Below are 24718 nucleotides of genomic sequence, written 5' to 3' on the forward strand. Positions count from 1 at the left end.
ATAATGTTGTGCGAAGTAGTAAGTAGCATTGTAACACATTTTTCATCTAAAAATACTTATTATAATATACAACAACGTATAGCATGGCAATAAGATAATAAATAGAGCAATCACCTTTATTGGTGTTGAGATTGAATGGTGCAAGGGCCGAAGGATATTTGTACACAACTAGGTGGAAGTGAGGGCATTCAAAGTTTTCGTTCACAAATGGTTAGTTGTGGTGTCAATGACTTGAAAGTTAAGATTTGTGAGTTGGAGATTGTCCCATGAACTTGACTTATTTCACATGTGCATGTATTCAATATTTTAATAGACATCAAATTAAGGAGTTGAAATAGTTGTCAACGTCTAGAGTTTATACACAGTATTAGCATCTCCTTTTGAGAAAGGCGAAGATTTTATCGCATTTTGAGGCGGGATGCTTTCCTTTTGTTCAAAAAGATTTTGATGCTCATACAACTTTTCTAGACATGGAATGTTGACACACTCACGCTACTCTTCATTCCTGTGCTAAAATTATTAACTCTTGCTTGTGCTGATAATAGATACGACTCTCACAAGAGCAATGTTGTGCAGATTAATCGTGAAAAAAGAAAATGGAATAATGTTGTGTAGAGTTTGTAGACTACAAATGAAATGGAAATGGATAATCGTCTTTGGTGTGAGCTTTCCGCTTCTGGTTCCCACCACCCTCTCTCGACGTCAATGACCTCGTATACATGAAACAAAAGATCGGTGCTTGTATTTTACACGATAATTTTGGGGCCAAATTTCATGTTTTAGCGATATATCGCTGTTGTTTGCAACTATGCTTACAAGTCCCTTGTGGTGGTCTACTAATCTTTTTTGTCTAGTCCTCTTGACCTCACCTAAAATTACCTCTATACAAGTGATTAATTCAAGGGGGAGTTTAAGGCATCTACAATTCAACCTAGTCAACTATCTCTTTGCACTATCTCCTTTATTGATGTGGATTTGACTCTTGTTGCCTTACTATGTTGTCTTACTTGTAAGTTTTTAACCATTACGCACTTCCCTGGCCTAACCTACTTTTCCTTTATTTTATACATTGCCCATCTTGATATGATATATCCTATATATATTCTCGTTATAGTAAGCCTACTTTAAGAGGCCTTTCCCTATTTAATGGTTAATCACTTAATATTATTGGAACCTTTACAATTCATTAGGAAATCTCTTTATTATTTCAACAATATGATACATGCGTCATTGACCAAAACAAAGGACATGCAGAAATATTCGAAGGAGTATCATTTTTGACTCATGGCTTGTTGATACTGTATGGAAGTTGAACACCTTTCTAAAATTAAAATATCTATAATCTATGACTTTCTGCAAAAATGTCAAGAGGCTATATAGGAAACCTCAAAGGAATTTACACTTGAAAAATATATCGAGCATATTATTAAGCTGACAGCTAAGCTTGAGTAAGGTGCAATGGTTCTTTTTCCACATAGATAAGACTATTTTTTAGAAAATTCGGATTGAAAAGGTTTTGCAAGATGTTAATGAATATGATTGCTTCAAAGTTTGGGGATATTTTTATTAATTTGAACTCGATTTATTTATGCATTGAACACACATGACCAGTTGTACTGCCTTTCAGTGTCTGACTTTGTGTTAGAATCGAACAATCTTCTCTGATTGTTCTTGAATGGAAGGAAATTTATAAAGGCTTGATTTAGTTTAGAACTCTGGAAGTATATTTGCAAGGATTGGAGCTTTATGATATTATTTTGTGTTGAGTGATAATAATAGGAGATGAATGGTGTACTACCATTGTCAATTTTGGAGATTGAATTCTATGTAGACTATTTTTCTCAATTACTTTTAAAATTCAAGATCTCAAGAACAAGCAAACATTAAATGTTATTTTTTGTTGCAGGGAGTTCCCTTTCATCGAGTTGTCAAAGGTTTTATGATACAAGGTGGGGACTTCTCTGCTCGTAATGGTACAGGAGGCGAGTCAATCTATGGATTGAAATTTGATGATGAAAACTTTCAGCTGAAGCATGAGCGTAAAGGAATGCTGTCAATGGCAAACTCTGGACCCAACACAAATGGTTCACAATTTTTCATCACAACAACAAGGACTGCTCATCTGGATGGGAAGCATGTAGTCTTTGGGAAAGTGATTAAGGGAATGGGAGTTGTGCGTGCAATTGAGCACACTCCCACAGATAGTACTAATGAGCACCCCACAGTTGATGTTGTAATTGCAGATTGTGGGGAGATTCCAAAGGGGGCAGATGATGGAATCTGTAATTTTTTCAAGGATGAAGATTTATACCCAGATTGGCCAGCTGATCTTGATGAAAAATCAGAAGATATTTCATGGTGGATGACGGCAGTGGATTCTGCTAAAAGTTTTGGAAATGAGAACTATAAGGTGAGACAAGCTAAGTGGAATCCACTGTTTTTTATAACATTCAATTCTAGGGTTTGTTGGAAGTTTTACCTTTATTCAGTTACAGGTATCAATTGCCATCACATTGATTCATCGTAACTCCAGTCAAGCGATAAAGTATCATTCATTCCTGGTGCTTTGTTTGTCTTAGATATGTGTTGTGCAAAAGAGCTTAGTTTGAACAACATAATGATCACATTGTTATGATTTCTGCTATGATACTAATCTCATCTATTTTGGGTCCTTGTTTTGCAGAAAGGGGATTACAAAATGGCTTTAAGAAAGTATAGAAAGGCATTACGCTATTTGGACATTTGCTGGGAGAAAGAGGATATAGACGATGGTATTACTGATTTTCTTTGTTACCTGGTGATGCTTAGATATTTCTATTTGCATAGAAGACTGCAGTTTTCATATTATTAGATTGTAATAATTATTGTTAGTAGAAAATATGCAACCTTCTATATTGTTTCATGTATGTGGTTCTTTAACTGGATGGAAAATATTTGAATAAAATATTCTATATGCTTGCAATCTGTTTGAACAATTTTTTTTCAATTTTACCATTTTCTACTTCAATTTTGTGTACTGTTTGAAGGATCATTTATAGGTAGTATCCAGGATTTTGGGGCAGCTCTAACAATTTAGTGTTATGAATTGACAGAGAGAAGCAATTATCTAAGGAAGACAAAGTCACAAATCTTTACAAACAGTTCTGTAAGTGATATATAAAATCATTTTTACATTATATTATACATTATCATTAATTTTATAGCTTTATATTCGTACGACATTATAAATCGGAATGCTATGCATGCTTTGCTTGATACTTGTGCAAATTGTGAATTTTTAAGATGTCTATAACTTGTTTCAATTAGATACTGGGTAAATATGTTTCAGAGGCTGAACCTAATTTATATTTTTTGTGGGTTCATGGTAATTTTGTGAAGGTAAATCTTGTATTTAATATTTGTATTTGAAAATATCATGAACAGATTCCCAAAAATGTGTTATTTTTTTCATTCTGTAGGCATACACGATGTTATGTTGATCTCACTTGTTTACTTTATAATCTTCCAGTACAGTGCTTGTATAAGCCACAGTGTTACTAGATCCATTTTAAGGTATGATGTGGATATTTTTTGTTAGCAGTGCTTAAGCATTTGTTATCAAATGCTGGTAATTGTATATAGTGGGGTGTAAAACATCATCTGTGACCATTTACAGATTGTTACAATATGCATGTCATTTCTGCTTTTTGGTTTATAGCATGGAATTATGCAAAACCTGTCTAGGTTATATGTCTACTGGCAAAAGTTACCTGATATGCAGAAGTCCTTAAGCTCGAACATTTCTGCATCTGTATTGCAATAAAGGTTCTCACACCATCGCCCCATCGCAAATGGGGACCCCCTCTTTTTGGCTGGTAGGTCTAGGTGGTAGAGTGAATTTGACAACAACTTGAAATTTTGCAAGCCTTCCCAAAATTCGAGATGTCTAAAAATTTGAAAAAATTGTAAAATTTGGCTAAGTATGAGAATTAGAAGCTCAAAGTCAAGCTTGAGCCAATGTATGATTTAGCATTGTGAATTTCTCTAAGTTAAATCACCATAAAGAAAAAAAACAAAGGTCAAAATGCACTTACCTTCTTTAAGCTTGACCGATGAAAAGGTGGAATCCCCTTTCTTAAGTGGCAACTTGCTAGATAAAAAGGTGGAATCCCCTTTCTTAAGTGACAACTTGCTAGATAAAAAGGTGGAATCCACTTCCAGTGGCAACTTGATAGATAGAAAGAAGTGGAATCCACTCTCTTAATTGGCAAGGAGATAGAGTAATGTTCATTGGACAAAGGGAAACAATTCAACTTGGTGAAATCGATTAAGGGAAAAGCAACGCAAGGGGAGGAGATAAGAAGTTTTTGACTAATCACAAGGCCCCTTTTATCAATTTCAAATGGGCCTTGAAAGGCTAAAATTCACTTTAAATGGATGATGATGGTTCCTACTTCAAATTTAAACTTTTTATAATAACACTTTTGTCTTTTTAAAACTTTTTATCAAACAATTGCCTTAATAACTTTAAATGCTGAAATCAACAATTATGCACACGAACATAATGACAAAATAAGTTTACGTGCAAACCCAATGCGGGAGAAAACCACGGCAAATAATTCCTTTTATATTAACTTGTTCTTTTATAATGATTTGTAGGCACCAACCTACTAGATGCTACAACCTCTATGTTTATGAGCACCGACCTCACTGGAAGCTCCAACTTCCACACTTTGCTGGCACTGACCTACTGGAAGCACCAACCCTTACTGTTGTCTTCATGAGCACCAACCAACTGCACACAAACTGCTTTTCCAGCATATCAACGTTGCTTACTCAACTGATGATGGACATTTTGCTTTCACAGATTCTCTTCTTTTAATCTGATACTGATACTTATATATGTAGGATTGTTTTATTTCAGCACATACACACTTCTCTTTTCCCTTTATATTTTTGTCACTGGCTTCCCATATACTTTTTATTTCAACTCCTTTATATAAATATATATATCTTCACAAAAGTCCTCTTTTATTTTATATCTGCATATCTTCATTTTTTTCTCAATTCTTCTATCCTTTCCATATCATTTTTTTAATATATTTCAGATTTAATAAATCTGTGTATATATATACACAAATATATTCTACTCTTTTCTTTTAATTCTTCTTTTATATGCTGGCTTGCACTTCTCTTTTTTTAAAAATAAAATACCTCTCATTTATAGTCTATCCAATGTAGGATGTGACTTTTCAATATGAGAAGTCATATCTCTTTAAAAATAAATAACACCCTCTCTTTGATTATAATCACACTTTTCATTTAAATAATTTCCCTTTATTATAATTGTAACTTTTTAGACATTATTTTCTTAATGTCTTTAATCACTATGATATTGTTTTGACTAAAACAATTGGACATCATTTGCGAATGCCCTTCTAACCTCCACGCACTCATTAACGCTGTTTGTCTCTTATCCTTGCCAATCTGAAAATCATGTTTCCAATTATCACCATCGTTGGTAGTCTTGTTCAGTAGGTAACACAGAAACTTTCAAATATCCATCATGATATGTGTTCATCGGACATAGGAAGTGCCCTTTTTCATATGCTGTGCATATTCATATTTTTATTGTTGCTTTCCAGATTTAAACTGCTTATTCATAATGTTTTATTGAGCCTCCCCAATTTATTGAACTTTGTCTTCACCAGGTTTCTTAATAATGATATGGCAGTCTTCGTCGAGCTTTCATTTACATGCTAAATGCATATTGTGTCTTCAAAGGCGCTTCGTTACTTAAGAAAATTGCTGTCCTTAATTTAATCACTGCTTTAGCAAGCTTCTGTTGTTATTGTCTATTGCCTTTTTATATTTAATGACTTCCTCATGTGCGGGCTCTATAAAATGGTCAATCCTTGAATGTATTTTGCTACCAATGCTGAGTATGTTTGCGGCATATACTAATCACTGCCGGTTTTTGGAGATGAGTTTTTCGGTTGCTCATTCATACTTCTGATCTCCATAATGTTATGGCAATAATATTCCAATAGATATATTTTTGGTATCCTTTTTAATTGACGCAGAATGAAATATGCCCTGTTCTCTTGGATTCATTTCATATTCAGAACGATATATATGTTATCATTTTGGTGCTGGAGTAAGTCTTGGACCGCTATGCCATAATTAGAACAATGTACTCGTGTCCTTTGTCTCGATATTTAATCTGTGTGCTTTCCTGATAAATTTTATAGTATATTTGTCTCTATTTACAAACAAGTTGTTTACAAATGGCTGTCATATTTGACGCTGCTCTGTATATCTTTGTCTATGTCGATTTACTGTAGACATATATAGCTGTCTATATATTGTTGTTGTCTCCTTATTAATAGCCTCTTTATGTCTCTAGGATTATGAGAGCTTTCCATCCATATCCATAATGATAATCATATTTCTGTTCATGTATATAGTAGGGCTACTGTATATAGAATTGTTGTCATCACTTAACATACACTCCTGCAACCTTCAGTATGCAAGTTTCACAAAACTTTAACATCAACTAATTATTCTTGACAAAGCCATTCTTGTCATCAATGACAATACTTCCATCACCCCAAACTTAAAATGTGTAGGCTTAGCATTACAGGGCAGACCTTATTAACATATTGAGTGATGTGGTCCCAAATCTGGACATAAAAGCCAATGACAAGAGGCTCCATAGCCCAAACTTATGGGCTCAAAATTCAAAGAGAAAGGCCCTATGCATGTAACTTGTGAACTTGAAACCATTAGACATGCCTCAACTCAATTAGTGCAACCCTAAATTTGGGTGCAAGGCATGAGGATGAGGTCTTTAAATCCTAAGTGAAATGTGTGGATTGGAATTCAAATAAACTAGGTCCCAGCCGTCAAACATGTGGCCTTATATTTGAATACATTGGCACCAAATTCAAAGGTATGGGCCTGATATGTTACGATCAGGCCCAAATCCAGTAAAAGTTATATTAAATCAGTCTTTTAATCATAACACATGTGCCCTATAATCAAACATATGGCCCTTAGTTTACAAATCAGGCCTAAAATCATTATAGAAGTCCAAATGTGGCCCTAAATCTGGCATGAGCATAATCTAAGGCCTGGCCCAATCAAACTTAGGGCCCTAAAATTAAAAAATACAGCTGAATCCCGAAACACATGGGCTCTAAGTTTGTTGAAAGATTCAAATGTCAATGCATATTCAAATTGCCAGCCTTGGATGGGTGATTGTGGATGTAAACTCAAGGCAAGGCTGCCCCAAAACAATGCAAGAATTTTAAATTTAATACAAGGCCTCATCAAATTCCATAATAAGCATCAAAAGGGTCTTGACAGGCCTCAAATTTAACCATTAGAGTCCCACGTTTAATAAAGGATTACATTTATATGAACATGGAGATAAAGGGGATAAATTCAAATGCAAGGGGATTCAATTTAATGACAAGGCCATGATCCCAATGTAAGAGGGCTAATGATTGATGGCTTAAAGAAGTAGATTCATCAAAACTCAATCAAATTTAGAAGGAAATCATGACAGATCAATAAAAGGATGAAGATTAGAGGTTCAAATTAGAAATGTACATATTCCAAGAAGGGTTGAGAACTCAGAGGATCCTGACTTGGATATGAAATTAAGAATGTTGAGAATAATGCTTGGTTGTTGTTGAGATGGTTTACAAGTAAAGATTCTTTCATCTAAGCATCGTGTTACATTCATGATTTGAAAAGATTGTTTTGTCTTGACAATACTCAATTTTGTCTATGTTCATTTTTTTGCCAATTTAATACAATTATCGCCTTTGTTTCACAAGTTAACAATGAATAAAAAACAACTTAATCAAGACTCACTAAATGGAGCAATTTAGAAGATATGGACATGGATGGTAGTTGTGATATTGCTATTAGGTTTCAACCGCATAGTTTTGTGAGTCAAATTCATTGACCCATGTTGCATGAGTAGTGGTTCGCATGAACCCATCTCTCTTGGGAACAAATGGAACACTTAGTACTTATTGCATCTTAGGTGATACTCTCAGTGGTGAAGCACTAATATTTCCTTGGATGTCACCCATCCCAATTTTACTACAACGCGAGCGTGCTAGGCTACAAAGTTTCCTCTATAGTCAACCCGCTCTGCTTGCAATCCTATTTGCAAAGCCCTTAGCAAGTGTTGTGCCTTATGGATGGTATGCAAACACTTAATCATCATTCTAACGTAAATGGGTGCTATAACATCAAGTTCAAGGATTCAAGGGAGGAAGGATGGCTTGAGAATGCAAGCTAAAAAGAAGATTCTAATCCAAGTTCAAGATCAGATTATTAAAATCGATACCAAAGAACAAGTTCTGCAGAAAAAATGAACAAGCCTACAAGCAAGGAAGAAATATCAGCAACGAGACATCCTTACGGTAATCCAGGTCCAATTGAACCAAATGGAATGATCCATTTACATGAAACTTTTAGAACGTTAAGGTCAAGATACCAAAATGAAAGAAAATGGAAAAAACTTGTGAATAGTATACAAGTTGGGCATCCAAAATCAATCTAAGGTTTGATAATGTTGAATGCCAAGAGATATTTCCTCATCATCAAATGGTATTTATCAAGTCTATAGGACGAGCATGCTGAGGCAGTACTCACTTCTTCAACTAATTAGAATGCGTCAAGTGTCCTAATGGGACATCATCATATTATGTCTAGATTCATTGAATGCGTGAAAAGAGGAAATGTCAAAGAAAATTATCTTCTAAAAGAGATTTGCTGTAAGCTTATGTGGCATTTTATTATTGGCTCATTGATTGGTCGCTTTTATCAGCTTCTACCTAGTCTATTTTCTTATTGGCCCATGAAAGCTATGCAATTTTTCTAATTCACCCATACATTGGTGCTTAATTGTAATTTGGTGGGCATTCAATACTTGTCATAAAGTGAAGTAGGTGAGATTTGGAGAAATTGTTGCTATAATACTACCAAATTGTTCCTTCTTTCATTGTAGGTTTTCGCAATGAATGATTGTGATGTTTGGACAATTGCATGGTTTCTTCACTTCCTCACTTAGATTAGATCTCATCTCATGTTAAGCAGAAGTAGAAGTAGATGAATGGTAGATATTGTTGAATGGTGATTAATGGTGGAACTAGTGTCCACACTTGTTGGTACTTATGTAAGTATCACTCAAAGTTAGTTTGAGCCTAAATTGCAAGTTTTGAACTTCTATTGAAAATTTTCATTAAGATTGTGCCTTCATAGCGTATTTGAATGAGTATTGACAATGTGAAACCATTCTCGCATTCTTAGAAGATAGCACCCTTCTATGCCTAGTTGACACAACGAAGCAAGGATTGGTTAGAGGCTCACCCCATCATCAACATTGTCTTACATTCTTAGATTTAGATTAGCTTTCTAAACCCTTTCACTTGGTAGTTTGTCATTGGAAGAAGTTAAATTCAAGTTGGTATCCATTGAATGAATAGTGTTAAGTCCCTTTGTGATAACCAACATATTACATCATAAAACCAAGTGAGTCTACTATAAAGGGTGACCTTGAGGTTGTCTCATTTTATCACACAATTTGTATACATTGTTTATCATATGAGCATCCTTATATAAGAGAGAGTTGGAAATTTCGCATTTCATCTTGGGATATCAAGTCTTTAGTTCTGCATGTTGTAGGGGAGTGAAACTCACATTAACAGGTTGCAGCATCTTACCCACAACATACTCCGCCTAATTTTGTAGCTACATTTATTAGTGAAAGAACTATATATGAACTCTTAACCAATGACTTTTGTGTTAAATGTTTTTTAGCACATGGTAGTACATCATAGTTGGAAAGCTTTTCTCTATTAAATTGATGGACACTTGCATTTTTTCTTTTAGCCTTTTTATTACACCATCCTTTGTATTGATGTTTAACAAACATTTAACAAACATTGCCAAATCATTGGCTAAGCATGTAAAAATTAGATACCCAAATAAATTGAAATGAACAAGGGAGAGGCAATGCAAGGAATTTATATATGATGGTTGTCATAATTGCACAAGTTTTCACATGTTGATCTTTCATATAAAGTCAAAACTCTTTCTCGTTTGTGTTTTGATATGTCTTAAAGTTCCAATTTTTTTATTAAACGGTTTTTCAAAATATAATTGATATTGTCAATCGACCCTTGGTCTCTTAATCAAGTTGACAAGTTCTTAATGAGCCTACCAAGGATCAAGTCCTGTTGACTACAAGGCTTTGACATTAAAAAAAGGGAAGAGGCTGGATTGTTGCCTGGGTGAATTTGGTAGGATGGATACCCTTGAGTACTCGGTTCTTAGTTGAAGAGGTACAAAGTAAGGTTCGTGCTCCCATATTAGATAGCTGAAACAACTTTGTGGATATTAGACCTTCATTAAAAAAATATGTTATATCAAAATCATTCCTTGTAAGCTATAAGATAATCCCTGGTCTTTATGTAAATTGCTAAAACTTACTTGATATTAAAAGCACTGCAAACTTATTATGGAGTGCTTGTGAAAGTGCTGCAAATTTGCATCTGCTTTCTTGGCATCTTGATATTTTGTTTAATCTTATCCTTTTAATTTGTAAATTGGGTTTAAATTAAGGTTTCCTCTCCTAAAAATAGAAATTACAAAGTATAAGGTTCCTTATCAAATAACCACACTTGCGAAACATATTTGCACAAAAAGATAGTCATTTTAACCAAAAGGTTTATGATCTGTTTAGTTAGCTAGGCAATACTAAATAATAAAATATCCTATTATGATCTCTGCATCTCAGTGTGAAAGATCCTCTTGAGGATATTGTTTAATGGTTTCTAAAGGCAGGAGCTCCCTTAGCTTTTTGATCTTGCCTTTATACTCACGTTTTCTATATAATACCCTTGCTCCAATTGGCTACATGCATAGTAACACGGGGACACATTCCCCCCCCTTTTGCCCCATGTCTCGGAGATGGGGACGCACTTGGGACTTGAGGACTCCATTCCTTCGTTCCCAATGGCACCACTGAATTCCACCACCTTCGCTGAGACTTTTTGCTGATTCGACTATTTTGTTCAATGTTTGATGTTCCAATTCAATGCAATGTTCAAGTATTTACTCTTTTACATCTTTATATCTTATATTGCAATGCATCATTTCATAACTAACATTTTAAGTACCATATGTATAGTATATACAACCCCTCCCGTCCACAAATTAAGGCCCCTCTGTCCCCCCGTCCCGGAAACTTATCCCCCATTCCACTGTCCCCCTATCCCACAGGGCGGTATAGCTATGGCTACACGTCACTTATATATTATATTGTGATAATTGTTCTTGCTTCTCTAGGTGACAATGTTTTTAATGTGAATCTTAGCAATTCCCTTCTCTGTTGTAGTGCTTGTAGTTACTAGCGCCATTTTAAGGCAAAATGTGGACATTTGTCACCATCATTGCTTATGCTTGGTTTTCAAATACTGGTAATAAATTTATTTTGGTTTAAACTATTAAGATTTGCCTCTGGGAATTTACAACCTATTGCAGTACAAACACTATTTCTTTCTTTTGGATAATGGCACAGATGAGTACAAAACCTGTCTAGGCTTATGATATACCTACAGGCTATCATACAAGAAATCTATACTCACAGATATTCATAAAAGCTATCTGATAGACAACAAATAATTTCAAAAATTTCTGTAACTGCATTTTAATGTGATAGCTGTGTCTTAGATTCAGAAAACTTCTTCTAACATTATAGCCATGTCTTATTAGTTAAGAACTCTATCTGAACTCTTAACCAACTGGTAAATCCTGTTTTACTTGCCAATTATGTATTATGCTACATGGAATCACATGACTCTGAAAATTTTTTATCTGCAAAATTAATCAAGGTGATATGCATTTTTGCTTCCGACTTTTATGTCGCACCATCCTGAAATTTTTGTGTTGATGTTTATTGCCAAACTTCCAAACAGTCCATAGTTATTGGTCAATCATATTAGAACTAGATGACATAATTTCATAGTTATTTTTCATCCTATGAAGGGTTTCTGCTTTTTGCTCAGTCATTTGTGGTTCTTTTGCACCAGAAAAAGCTTTGTATTACAGGGTATGGTGGCTTTCTCTGTGTGTTTTTTGATATGGTTCTGTTCCTGACTATGTGGAATATCACATGGTGTTTGTGGGCTGTGATTTTCAGTTTATGTGTGTGTGCACCAGTGCAGCTCTGTGCTCATCCCTGCAAAGAGATTGGTGCCAGAAGTTATTAGGGTAATTTTGAGCACTGCCAGATACATGTAGATTTTGTGTTTGAAATTTGTCTTTCTGGATAATAGCTGTTGCTTCTCATCATGTTGGTATTGATACATTTAGTTTTGAATATAGTAAAACCAAAATAAAATAATTTAAAATATATTAACATTTAAATATTAACAAGTAATAAATTAAATATGATTAAAAATATATTAACAATTATATATTATTAAATTTAACTTCCTATGAGGTTAGTTTCACTTTCCTTGACAAGCCTTTTTGTTTTCCAAGTTCTCTTTTTTATCAATCTCACTTCATGTGAGATTAGTCTTGATTGCAGTTCTGTAATGGATTGCAATGGGTCCAGGCTCTACCCCCTGCTTATCTATCCAAGACAGAGAGCTTTCATAGCTAGCTTCCAAAACTCATTGTGGTATATCAAGTTTACATATTCACAAAGACGCTATTTGCTGACTAACAAAACTCATACTTATATAAGTACTCAACAAAAAATCAAGTAAAGCCACAAAACATGGTTCTGTCCTTGATTAAACAGTTAGTTGAGAGAGCAGATTAATCTAACTGATAACTAGGCACAATTAGTAGGTGCGTAATTTGGTGTAAAGTTAAATCTAGGATCGCTGGATTGTTTCCTGTCTGGTAACTAGAGTATATACATACTGAAGAGGTTCTCCACAACCGCCCTTTGAACTAAGGCACCCTTATGAGCATGGATGTTGTTCCCTGCACTTTACTATATATTATGTATTCGAATTTCAATTGAGAAATATATTTGAGGTTAAAAAAGGGAGAAAAATGTTGTATCCATTTTCCATTTGTTGGTGTATATTGTGGGGTTATTTCGATTTTAGAGCAAATGGGCTGGGCACTTTCCCTTTTTGAGGAAATGGACTTGACTTCTAAATTGCTAATTTTTTAAAGTGCAATTTTTTTTGAATTTTCTTTTTTTCTTTTGGGATTATTGTACAATTGGAAAAAAGAAGTCAGTCAAAGAGGCTGACAATTTTCCAAATAACCTGTCAGTAAATTAAGCATGCCAAAATTAGGTTCCTAAAAATGTTAATCCCATTGGGTGAGAAGGGATAAAAGAAATATGCATATCATGGCTTTTCAAACCGTAGCATCACAAAGTATAGTAGAGAAACGAATTATACATGCAGCTTAAAATGGCTGATTGGGAATAAGAAATAAATTGTAACATACAGCTGAAAATGACTTATTGGTTATGATTCGATTCCCTCAACAAGCAGAAATCAAATGACACAGAAAAATATCATCACGCCCTGATCCATCTATTGAGAAAACAATTAATTACAGCATGCTAAAAATTACATTTGTGTGACATCAAGTTGGATTCCCACAAACATGAACCACTTATTGCCTTGTAGCTGTTGTTTATACTCTCAAATTTATTACTACAGAAATGGGGCAATTGATGTTTTATCCCCATTAGCACAGGCATGGTGTGAGGGAGGTAACACAAACTAAAATCACTTGCATTGTAGCCATTGTCCATGTTATCAAATTCATGACTAGAGAACTTTTATAACATAATATTCAAGTTAAATGAAGTAAAATATATTGGGAAGTTAAAAAGTGTATCAGAATTGCAGTGATCTAAAAGTCTAATATAGATTGAAGAAGTTACAAGTGAATGCACTTTATAGACTAGGATAGGTAGAGTCTGCAGTCACTTTGCTAGGGTTCGGAATGAAAAACTATTAAGCTTAGTTGTCGATTCGTGACACGAATCTGATTCGGGCACGTGAATCGGATCCGTGGATTCGGGATTTTTTTTTTTCCCAATTATGATTCGTGGAGGATTCGTGCATATATATATATATATATACTAAAAAATAAGAGAAATATACATAATTCTAAAACTAAATCATTTCTTAGTATGAATCTAGTATACTTGATCAATGACATTGATAATTAATCTATTTTCACGGTTATAAAGAAAATCAACACATTCACATTGAATTACTGAAAGTGAAAGCTTGTAACATTCAAAATATAGATCATTAAACTTAAAGTTTATAACATGATTTACTCATAAAAGAGTCAAGAGTCAACACTAAAGTTTTTTATTTAATCATCAAATGGACTTTCAAGAAAATCCGCATCAGAGGGGTACTGGTGAGCTGCAAGTGCTGCATCTATATCAGTAGAGGAACCCAAACCACTAGTAGTAGAGGGGATTGTTAACTCATAATCCTCCTCCTCATCATCCACATCAATCAAAGTGGATCTAGCAAGATCTCGGATGGTCATATCTAAATCAGGAGTCTCGGGTGCTACATCCCAAAGCTTTTCGGGCCCCTTCTTGTACTTAGGATCCTTCCGTGACAACAAGCCCAAATTGTTGTGAATGAACACAAGGTCTTCTGATTTTTTTGGAGCCAACCAGTTGCGTTTGATTGAGTGGATAAAGGAGTAAGTACTCCAATTCTGCTCAGTGGCAGAAGAGCTGGCAACCTAAAGAGAAATTAAAAATTATCAATACAACAATCAAGATAAATAAATTAAATAATAAATTCAAGGAATTGAGAATGTTAACCTTAAGCTTAATTTTACAAACTTACTTGGGATAGGACCTTTATGGCAAGAGGTTGGAGGTACGTGAAGGCTTGCCCATGAAGGTACCACCATTTGATGGCACCCATCCTGCTTTGGTTTGCTATGGCAATAGGGTCGAAATCCTCACCTGAGTTGAAAGCAGCAAATTCACTCCTCACAATTGCCCCAATCTATGGATCTTGGAATATCTTAGCTAGTGCCCTCTTATACCCATCTGCAACCTCTGCATCTCTAAATGGTGGCACTCTACCTGGAAGGCGAAGTACATCTACACAATAGTACCTGGGGATAACAAAAGACAATTGAACACTATCAAATATCAATAGCACAAACATTGGATAAAATAAGCACAAACATTTGATAAGAACTACAGTACCTCGGGGATAGAGCATATGCAAGGAGGTGCAAAGGTGTGGTCATCTTGTTCCATCGATGATGAACAATTTTTTCCACCTTCTTGTAAAGGGTGTCCTCAGGATCATTCTCCCTCCTCTGTATGACCTAAGATATGAAATATGAATAATAATTATAATTAGTGAATATGTCAATTTAAACTTTAGAATCTAGATATCTCTCAAATAAAAAATTGTTGTAAAAGAGCGTAAAACTTACCATTTTAATTTTTTCCAGCATACTATCCATGGAATCATAAATATCCCCAAGGCATGGCTCATCACTATCTGCGAAGCGAAGCATTGCCATTATTGGATCGGTGATTTCCAACACATAACTCACAAGACCCCACCGATCCTCATCTACTATCATTCTTCTCACATTTAAAGCCCTTGCTGTATTGGAATTCTTCCAAATGCCCCATTGGGGGCTAATGACCATATGCTTCAATGCTTCTTTTACCTTCACAAGTCGTCTCAAGACGATTGTGTGAGAGGCAAAGCGGGTTTCAGCAACCTAAGAACATGTTAAACTCAAGTTAGTAAAACATTTAAAAATTAAAACATGTTAATGTAAACAACAACAAAAATTAATAATTGTGGAATCCAATAATATTCAATTATATATTAAATATAAAAATTTACCTTCAATAACTCCAAGTCCGAGAAACTCCTAAAAATTGCTTGTGACATGTCGTGATTTGTCACAAACATTTGAATCTCTTCAGCTTCCTCATATATCCTTTTCACCCAATCTATTTCGGTGCCAATTGCTTTCATCACTAAATTGAGAGAGTGGACGGTGCATGGTGTCCAAAAGATATGATCATATCTAGACTCTACAATTATCCTTGCAGCCCTGCAAACTTTTGCATTGTCCGTGACCACTTGAACAACATTATCAGGACCCACTGACTCTATGGCATCAATGAGAATGCGTGAAATAAATTCTGCATCTTTCACTTGCCCTTCACAATCAACTGCCTTCAAGAACATTGCCCCCTTAGGGCATACAACAATAACATTGATCAATGGACGGTTTCTACAATCTTTCCAACCATCCGAAATAATAGACACACCCAATTGAACCCAAAAATCTCTTATTGGTTGAAGTTGAGCCTCTACATTTTTCCTCTCATCATGTAATATGGTAGTGCGCAACTTCTCATAACCAGGCGGTTTGTAACCATGGGGTGCATCATTAATTGCTTCCACCATCTCCCTAAAATAAGGTGATCTAGCAAAATTAGATGAAACACCATTTGCAATTAAACAACGTCCAATTTTGTGATCAGCAATGTCTCTCTTTTCAATTTGGAATGCCCTATCTAGTGGGCCTCTCTTGCGGGTGAGTGGAGATGGGTCTTCATCTTCATCATTTGTAGTTGGCATAGGCAAAAAAGGATGTGTTCTTGTGTTTGTTTGATCAGATGATGGTGTTGGTATATTTGTTTTTTGGGAAGCACCACGTTTTGCTTTTGCAACTGCTCTATCAGCATCATCTTGCTCTTTTGCTAATGCTGCTATTTGTGCAGCTGGTAATCCCTTCTTATCACTACCTTGACACATGTGGATTCCTTCACCCGCAGGGCCCAAAAAATGTAGTTTTACTCGGGAATAGGAGCTTCTATGTTGTATGTTGCAAAAATTACATTTCCATATGTATGCCCCACCCCCAGGACATTGTGCAACTCTTGTTGTGTGTCTCCATAAAGGACACCCCTTATCAATTTTGAAGCTTGGTGATGCAGCCCCACCCCCACCCACTGAGCCTTGACTACTCATTGTTCTATTCTTGCAATCTAGAAAAAGTGAAAGAAAATCATGCTTCACACTTGCACAAAAACTTGAAAATTTGGAAAACTAAAAATAAATCAATAATCTATGAAAGAATTCAAGAATATGGTTGAAATGCATACCTTAAACACTTCTTGCAAGGTATTTGAAGCTCCACAACCGATCTCCTTCGAATCCAAGCACTTTACTTCAAACTAGCAAGTATGAGAGAGCAAAATGAGAGAGCAAAATAGAGAGCAAAATAGTGAGCAAATGAACTTGCATTGTGATTTAGAGGGTCGTTTTTAGGGTTTAGGGCCTTTAGGGCAAAAAAAAAACATTAAAAAATGATAATGGGCCCACGTTTTTGCATGTTCCTCCTATCATTGTTGCGGATTCACGCGGATCCGCGCGTGGATCCTCGAGGATCCGGGCAGGATTCGTAATCCTGCCTGTGGATCCGGCCCGGATCCATACGTGGATCCGGATCCGAATCGGACCCGAGCCCGGATCCGGCCTTTTCCAGGCGAATCCGGTAACATAGCTATTAAGTAGATATGAAAGGTGCTGCTATGTCCTTTTCCAATTTTTGTAGATACTAAAGATACACAAGCATGTTTAAAATAGATTAGAACTTTGAGAAATGTTTAGTAGGCTGCATAGTAGTGGGTACAGTTTAACTGTGACATTGTTGCATGTTTTAGCACCAATAATTTAGAGCATCTATGTAATAACGTGGGAAAATTTCAAATCGCTGGTCAAAGTTGTATTTGTTAAGTTCCACTATGTTTTTGATTTTATTGATGTGCATGACATTGGGTTGAATCATCCTTAAATGGTTAGGGTTGTTTCTGCTTGATATTTTACAGTTTAGTTTGTTTTAAGCTTGATTTGGATGGTTGACTTGTTTCTCTTTTAGGCCTGTTATATATTCTAATTAAGTTTTTGCCATAGCATGCTATAATTAATCATAATTATGTATGATGAAATTGTGCTTGTTCTGCAGGCTTGCAAGTTGAAGCTAGGAGATTCAAAGGGTGCTCTTTTGGATACTGACTTTGCTATGCGTGATGGTGAAGATAATGTGAAAGCCTTATTCCGTCAGGGTCAGGTATCATCTGGATTGATCAAGGCAGTATTTTTTCATTTTCTTTAATATTTGAAGCGGCCATGATGATTAGACTCCTATATGAAAATTTCTTTATATGCTCTCACATGACAGGCATCATTATTTGTTGTTTCTATTAGACACATTTTCTTTTGGTTATTTGGATTATAGCAGATAGTTTATTTTTGTTTTTTTGGTGTTATTTAAAACTGATTTGCTCTATGGCTTGTTGGAAATAGAAACAGAGATACACAGGGACTCATTTCCACCCTCCAAATTTTGCATCCCTATTCTCATCCCTATCCCCATCTCCAGTCTGAAGCCGTTGATGAGAGGGAACTCCCCTTGCTGTCCTGTAGTGCCCCTTAAGTGGTTGAGGAGTGAGGTATTTTTGTTATTTGAGCCCAACGATACTAATCCTCACAAGAGTTTGTAAGCACTGGACAATGATAAATGTCCAATTTTGCAAGATTTCTAAGTGCATGTTCTCATGTGTCTGCTTAGCTTTTGGTTAGCAATGTCTGCTCAACATTTTTAGCAGATATTTGTCGAGCTAGTGGCCCTGGAATATTTACTTTTTAGCTTATTTTTAAGCAGATATCTTAAAAGTTATATTAATAATATTAACATTTTTTTCTGCACTTAAAATATGAGGGGAAAAAAAAAAAATTTATTAAAAAAATTGGAAAATAGTTGTGGCATCACGTGGTGCATGACCGCCTAGTTTGAGCCCCCCTTTTTTCCACGGCTTATCCTCAATTCCTAAGTAGTAGTTGCTATGCTAAAATAGGAAAAGATTCTAAATTAGCCCTTTGTCACAATCGTAAACTTTCATGGGAACACACGAACTGTTAAAAATTAAACAGAAAATGCACTTAAGCAATTGCATGGGAACATGGGGTAAGAGTGAACAATCTTGCAACATGTTTCTAATGTTTACTGAGTCCAATTTTGATTTTTTCTAAGCAAGCTAGATGGGCATGCTTGAAGCTCTGTAATGTTCCTTTCTCCTTAGTTACCGCACAAGAGTTGATTAGCCTATGATAGTTCATATACTAGTCACATCATTAATTTCTATTGGCTGAGAAATAAAAAGGTGGAATATTATATGATGTCAACTATATTTAACACATTACTATGAGATGTTGCTGATTCTTCTATTGCTAAGTTTCTTTTATGCCCATGCCAGACCATTTCATGTTGCAATTTCATCATATTTTAAATGAAGACTCAAAGATGTATTAGCTATTGGTCCTTTATTTGTTCCATGTAGAGAACTAACCTGCACCCCACCCTCCTTGATGTAGAGTATTTCAAGGCAAGTGCGTCGATGGAAGATATGAGGAAAACTTGGATAAGGAATGGATGATCTATCATCATGGATGGGTGGACCAACTTCAAGCATTAATCACTGATCAATATAATTGTTGCAAGTTCAGTTGGCGCTGATTTTCTTAGAGATATTTATTCTTCATAGAAAAGGAAGAATGTAGCCATCTGAATTTACAATTTGAAAGATGACACGAAAGAGGTTTTAGTCTCTAATGTTTGACTAATTCAATTTGTGTGTGCAATTTAGTTGGCTTGATGGTGGAGGGTGATTATTAGCATATTTTTTTGGACCCTATTGTGTTTTCATGTTTCTATCAACACCTTAAAGGACATTGGGAAGTTAGTATGGGTGAATGTAGGGGTGTCAACGGCTAGAGATATGCAAATGTATATTTGCAACCATTGCATTTCACTTGGTTTCCTCAAGACACTTTTGAGGAAGGAATTTCTCAAGCTTATGGACATTAGATATATCAACTACTTCATTTCGTTAGAGGGGATGTTTGAGGTCCAAGAGGCATTGTAATTATGGTGATTAATGTACAATGGAGTAGATAGCAAGAGGCAAGTAATTGGAAGGAAAAAGTGTGAACACAAATTCCTTGATGATAACTAGTAGTCCACGAGAGGTAAGAAAATTGCTTATGTTATCATATAATTTTCAAATGTTAATTTAACTAGCTTATATATACTTATATATATAATATGCTGAGAGTCATCCTTCTTGAGGCACCTATTTTAATTCAAATCCTATGTTTTTTTTGTGCGTGTTATGATTCAAATTAAAACAACTGCCTCGGGAAGGATGACTGTCGGTGTGTGTGTGTGTGTGTGTGTGTGTGTGTGTAGGCTAGTAGCAGTCGCAATGCACCATGGAAGACATTTTTGAATAATTTTGGTTGATAATAATTTTGATTTTTGATTTTTAATTTTTAACTTTTTAATTTTCTAATTTTTTAAAACTATGTTATGGATATGGTTGTAGTTAGGCTTAGGGTTCGGATTGCAATTATTAATTCTATTTTTACAAAGTTAGTATCAAATTATTCTTTTACTTATTTTTTAAATAAAAGTGTATATGTAGTGCTTTACTTGCATAATTTAAAGACATCATTGGTTTTCTTCAATTTAGGATAATGTTAGTAATTTATTTAACTTTGAATTATCATTATGTAACCATTAATTTATATGTTGTATGCTTAGAGTTAAGAACATGGTTATGGATAGGGACATAAGTAAACTTAGGGAAAGGTTACCTAGTTAGAAGTAAGGGTTATAGTTAGATTTAGCATTGTAAACATGGTTACGATTACAGTTAGACTTAGGTTAAGTGATATGGTGCGTGGTTAGAAATAGGGTTAGAGTGAGGTATACAATAAGTTAAATGTTATGATGATGGTTAGATTTATATTCAGGGTGAAGGTTTGACTTAGGGTTAGAAGTAGGGTTATAGTTAGACTTAGGTTTAGCAATAGGGTGCTAGCTTAGAAATAGGGTTAGAGTGAGGTATACAATAAGTTAAATGTTATGATGATGGTTAGATTTATATTCAGGGTGAAGGTTTGACTTAGGGTTAGAAGTAGGGTTATAGTTAGACTTAGGTTTAGCAATAGGGTGCTAGCTTAGAAGCAAGGTTAGAGTGAGGCATACAATAAGGTCAATGTATGATGATAGCTAGATTTGTATTCAGGGTAAGGGTTTGACTTAGGGTTAGAAGTAGGGTTATAGTTAGACTTATGCTAGCAAAAGGTTGCCTCTTTAGAATTAGGGTTATAGTTAGATTTAACATTAGGAATTTGGTTAGGGCAACAGTGAGACATAGGTTTACTGAAAGGGTTCTTGGTTGGAATAAGGGTTATAGTTAGACTTAGCATTAGGAATAAAGCTAGGGTTACAGTTAGACTTAGATCTGGCGAAAGGGTGTTTGGTTAGAATTAGGGTTAGAGTTAGACCTAGCATTACAAATATGGTGAGACTTAGGTTTACCAAAAGAGTGTCTGGTTAGAATTAGGGTTAGAGTTAGATTTAGCATTACGAATATGGTTAGGGTTAGAGTTAGACTTAGGTTTAGTGAAAGGGTGGTTGGTTAGAATTAGGGTTAAGAGTTAGACTTAGCATTATGACTAGCAATCACACCTTAGTGTGCTATGGGTACGCCATAGATGTATGAAAGATCAACTAAGTATTTCTCCCATTTTTAATCTCTTCTTCTCATCCTCCCTATATTTTCTTATCTCTTTACCAATTTATCTCACCATCTATATCTATTTCTATCTCTTCCTCTTTATCTCTCCTTATGTATCTCCCTAGATTTATTTCTATCTTTGTCTTTCATTCTCTCTCTATTTATCCATCAATTCTTCTCATATCCCCAAATTCTATATTCATTTGTATCTATATCTTCCACCTCCCCCTCTATATCCCAAAAATCTCCCTCTCTGTCCATCACCCCCTGTCATATACATTTTAAGCTCTACAACTTTGTATTTCTCGGACCATATGTCCCTCTATCAGTATCTCTATTTTTTATCTCTCCATCCCTCGATATCCCTAATATATCTCCCCAATTTAGTATTATGAATTAATTGGTAAATATTTTCTTAATATTAATAGAGACTGAGAGGTCAATATATACAAAAGAATAAAACGATGTTTCCTTAGGAAACAATTGTAAAGAATATAAACATTCTATTTTGGCTAAAAGAAAGCTAACAAATAACCACAGACTAACTAATATAAGAAACATTCTAATATTTACAATAGATTACAAATAGATAACCATTAACTAGTAATAGAAGCTTATCTTTATTGTAATACCCTCCCTTAATGGTTAATCTGTCCACAACACCAAGCTATCCTTTGAATTTAACAAACTTATCAGGACCGGGAGGCTTGGTGAGAATGTCTGCAGTCTGATCCGTGGTAGGAACATACTGCAAGTCTATTGTCTCGTCTTCAGCCAATTGACGTCTTATGTAGTGACAATGAATATCCACATGCTTGGTTCGTTCATGGAAGAAAGGATTCTGTGCTAATTTGGTAACGCCTTCGTTATCAATAAAGAAAGTGGTCTGTCTAGCTGGTGACATCTGTATATCCCCAAGCATTTGACGAAGCCAAATATTTACAACCTGCCTTGACTGCCCCTTAGTATTTGGCATCTATGGAGGAGAGAGAAATTGCCCGTTGCTTTTTATTTGTCCATGTGACGACACCAGATCCTAAATTGAACACATATCCAGAAGTTGACTTTTTATCATCAATAGAGCCTGCCCAATCTGAATCTGTGAACCAACTAAGTCTAGGATTAGAACTCCGAGAGTAAAGAAGTCAGTAATCTGAAGTGCCCTTCACACAACGAAGCACATGCTTTGCTGGCATCCAATGATCAACCTAGGGAGTTGTCATAAAATGTGAGATGCAGCTGACTGCTAAGTTGATATCAGGCCTAGTAGCAGAGAGGTAGATGAGGTTGCTTACTAGTTGCATGTATGTAGTATCATGCATAGGAGGAGAATCAGACTTGGCTAATAATTTGAGATCTTTCTCCATGGGTGTAGATGCAGGCTTGCAATCCTGCATACGGATTTTGTCTAACAGAGCCCTGAGATATTTGGACCGAGAGATGAATATACCAGAAGATTGTTGCCAAACCTCAACACCTAGGCAATAGTGCATAAGCCCAAGGTCAATCATATCAAAAGATTGGCATAAATGCTGTTTGATTCCTTGAATCAAAGATGTTGAACTATCACGATGATCAAATCATCCACATAAATAACTAGAAGGATGATGCCACTATCAGTAGTCTTGATATACAAATTTGAGTCTGAAGAACTCCTCTGGAAGCCTTGATCATTGAGGTACTTATCAATTTTCATGTACCATGCCCTAGGGGCCTGCTTCAAGCCATAGAGAGCTTTCACTAATTTGAGAATCTGATGTTCTTTGCCGACAACCTTGAAACTAGGAGGTTTCATCATGTAGACGTCTTCGTGGAGATCACCATTCAGGAAAGCACTCTTGACGTCCATTTGATGGACCTTCTAACCAAACTATGTTGTCATGGCTAGAACTGATCTGATTGTGCTCATCTTTGCAGTAGGGTCAAAGGTCTCGTCATAGTCAATACCCTGATGCTGAGAAAAGCCCTTTGCAACTAAACGAGCTTTGTACTTATCCAAAGTACCATCAGATTTGTATTTGATTTTGTAAACCGTTTGCAGCCAATGGGTTTCTTCCCTAGTGGAAGATCAAAAAGGAGCTAGGTGTTATTCTTCAGTAGCCTCTGGTGTTAAGATGTCATGGCCTGTTCCCACTCTGAAGTCCTTTAGCCTCAGAATATGGATGAGGTTCAAACACACAATGAATGTTGGCCATGAGAGCAAAGTTAACAAACTCTGTAGGTTTGCTCTTTTTTCCGAGTAGTTCTCCCATCAACGAGCTCATCATCATGAAGATCAGCAAGTGTCTTAGCCCACCACTTAGGCCGAAGAGGAGAATGACCAACATTAGTATCAGGAGATGCTCTATGATCAAGTTCCTCATTTGAAGAATCTAGATCAAACTTAGGTGAAGCATTAACAAATTTGGGTGATCCTGCAGGAGAAGCTAGAGGTATCTACACATGGATCACTGGTATCTTAGTGTTAATCAAGTGGTAGGCTTTTTGAAGACTGCTGTATCCAACAAGCATGAGCTTTTGACTCTTGGCATCCAACTTGGTGCGGGACGTATCAGGGATCCAGACAAAAGAAAGGGAGCCAAAAACTTTCAATTGATTAATTTTCGGGCTTGCGACCGGACAAGGCCTCTTCCGAAGTATTAACTTTGACCACCACTATGGGTGATTGGTTCAAAAGTGTCATGCCCATAATTCTACAAGGCAAAAACACAACTAATTTTTTTAATTTTTAAACGTTAATGTTATAATTTAGTCGAATGACTTGATGTTAAATTTGAATGGGTTTAAACTCAAATCAGGTTGTGATTATTCTTGAATGGTACACTGTTATAATTGAATGTGTATATGCTGCATTCTAAGGTTACGGGTCACGTTAAGGATTCAGACATTGCCGACTGTTTTGAATTTTTGATTTGATAAGAAATATCCAATCTGTACTTTAACTTGGAGATGTTTAAGCTAGTTGATGGAACGAAGATCATTCCACTCGAAATTTGGAATCAAGTTTTCCGTGTCGGGTTTTGCCTGGTTGTCTATAATGTTTGCAATACTATGTTAAGATGATATTTA

The 24718-nt window shown here is 35.5% G+C and overlaps 2 protein-coding genes across 2 annotated transcripts in view; one reads left to right on the top strand and one right to left on the bottom strand.

Annotated features, from left to right (window-relative positions):
* Window positions 1–24718, top strand: part of LOC149534000 (peptidyl-prolyl cis-trans isomerase CYP40-like) — a 71503-nt gene that overhangs the window by 14548 nt on the left and 32237 nt on the right. Inside the window, exons 2-5 of the mRNA XM_089802990.1 lie at window positions 1907–2410; window positions 2684–2771; window positions 3093–3145; window positions 18031–18135. Of these exons, the coding sequence (XP_089659116.1) occupies window positions 1907–2410; window positions 2684–2771; window positions 3093–3145; window positions 18031–18135 (750 nt within the window). The remainder of the gene's footprint in view (window positions 1–1906; window positions 2411–2683; window positions 2772–3092; window positions 3146–18030; window positions 18136–24718) is intronic.
* Window positions 15144–16324, bottom strand: LOC149534001 (uncharacterized). Its single transcript, XM_089804527.1, has 2 exons — window positions 15469–16324; window positions 15144–15357 (listed from the first exon to the last, which is right to left on the bottom strand). The coding sequence occupies exons 1-2, from the start codon at window positions 15688–15690 to the stop codon at window positions 15169–15171; spliced, it is 411 nt and encodes a 136-aa protein (XP_089660653.1). The 5' UTR covers window positions 15691–16324; the 3' UTR covers window positions 15144–15168.

The sequence above is a fragment of the Cupressus sempervirens genome, chromosome 10, assembly GCF_028749045.1.
Source record: "Cupressus sempervirens isolate cs-2001-9-10 chromosome 10, ASM2874904v1, whole genome shotgun sequence".
Lineage (NCBI taxonomy): Eukaryota > Viridiplantae > Streptophyta > Pinopsida > Cupressales > Cupressaceae > Cupressus > Cupressus sempervirens.

Excerpts from the sequence above, each read along its gene's own strand:
- LOC149534001 (XM_089804527.1), bottom strand. The coding sequence starts at position 15,690 with ATGGTCATTAGCCCCCAATGGGGCATTTGGAAGAATTCCAATACAGCA. Across the intron at positions 15,358-15,468 it reads TGCTGGAAAAAATTAAAATG|GTCATACAGAGGAGGGAGAA; the intron begins GTAAGTTTTACG and ends TTCATATCTTAG.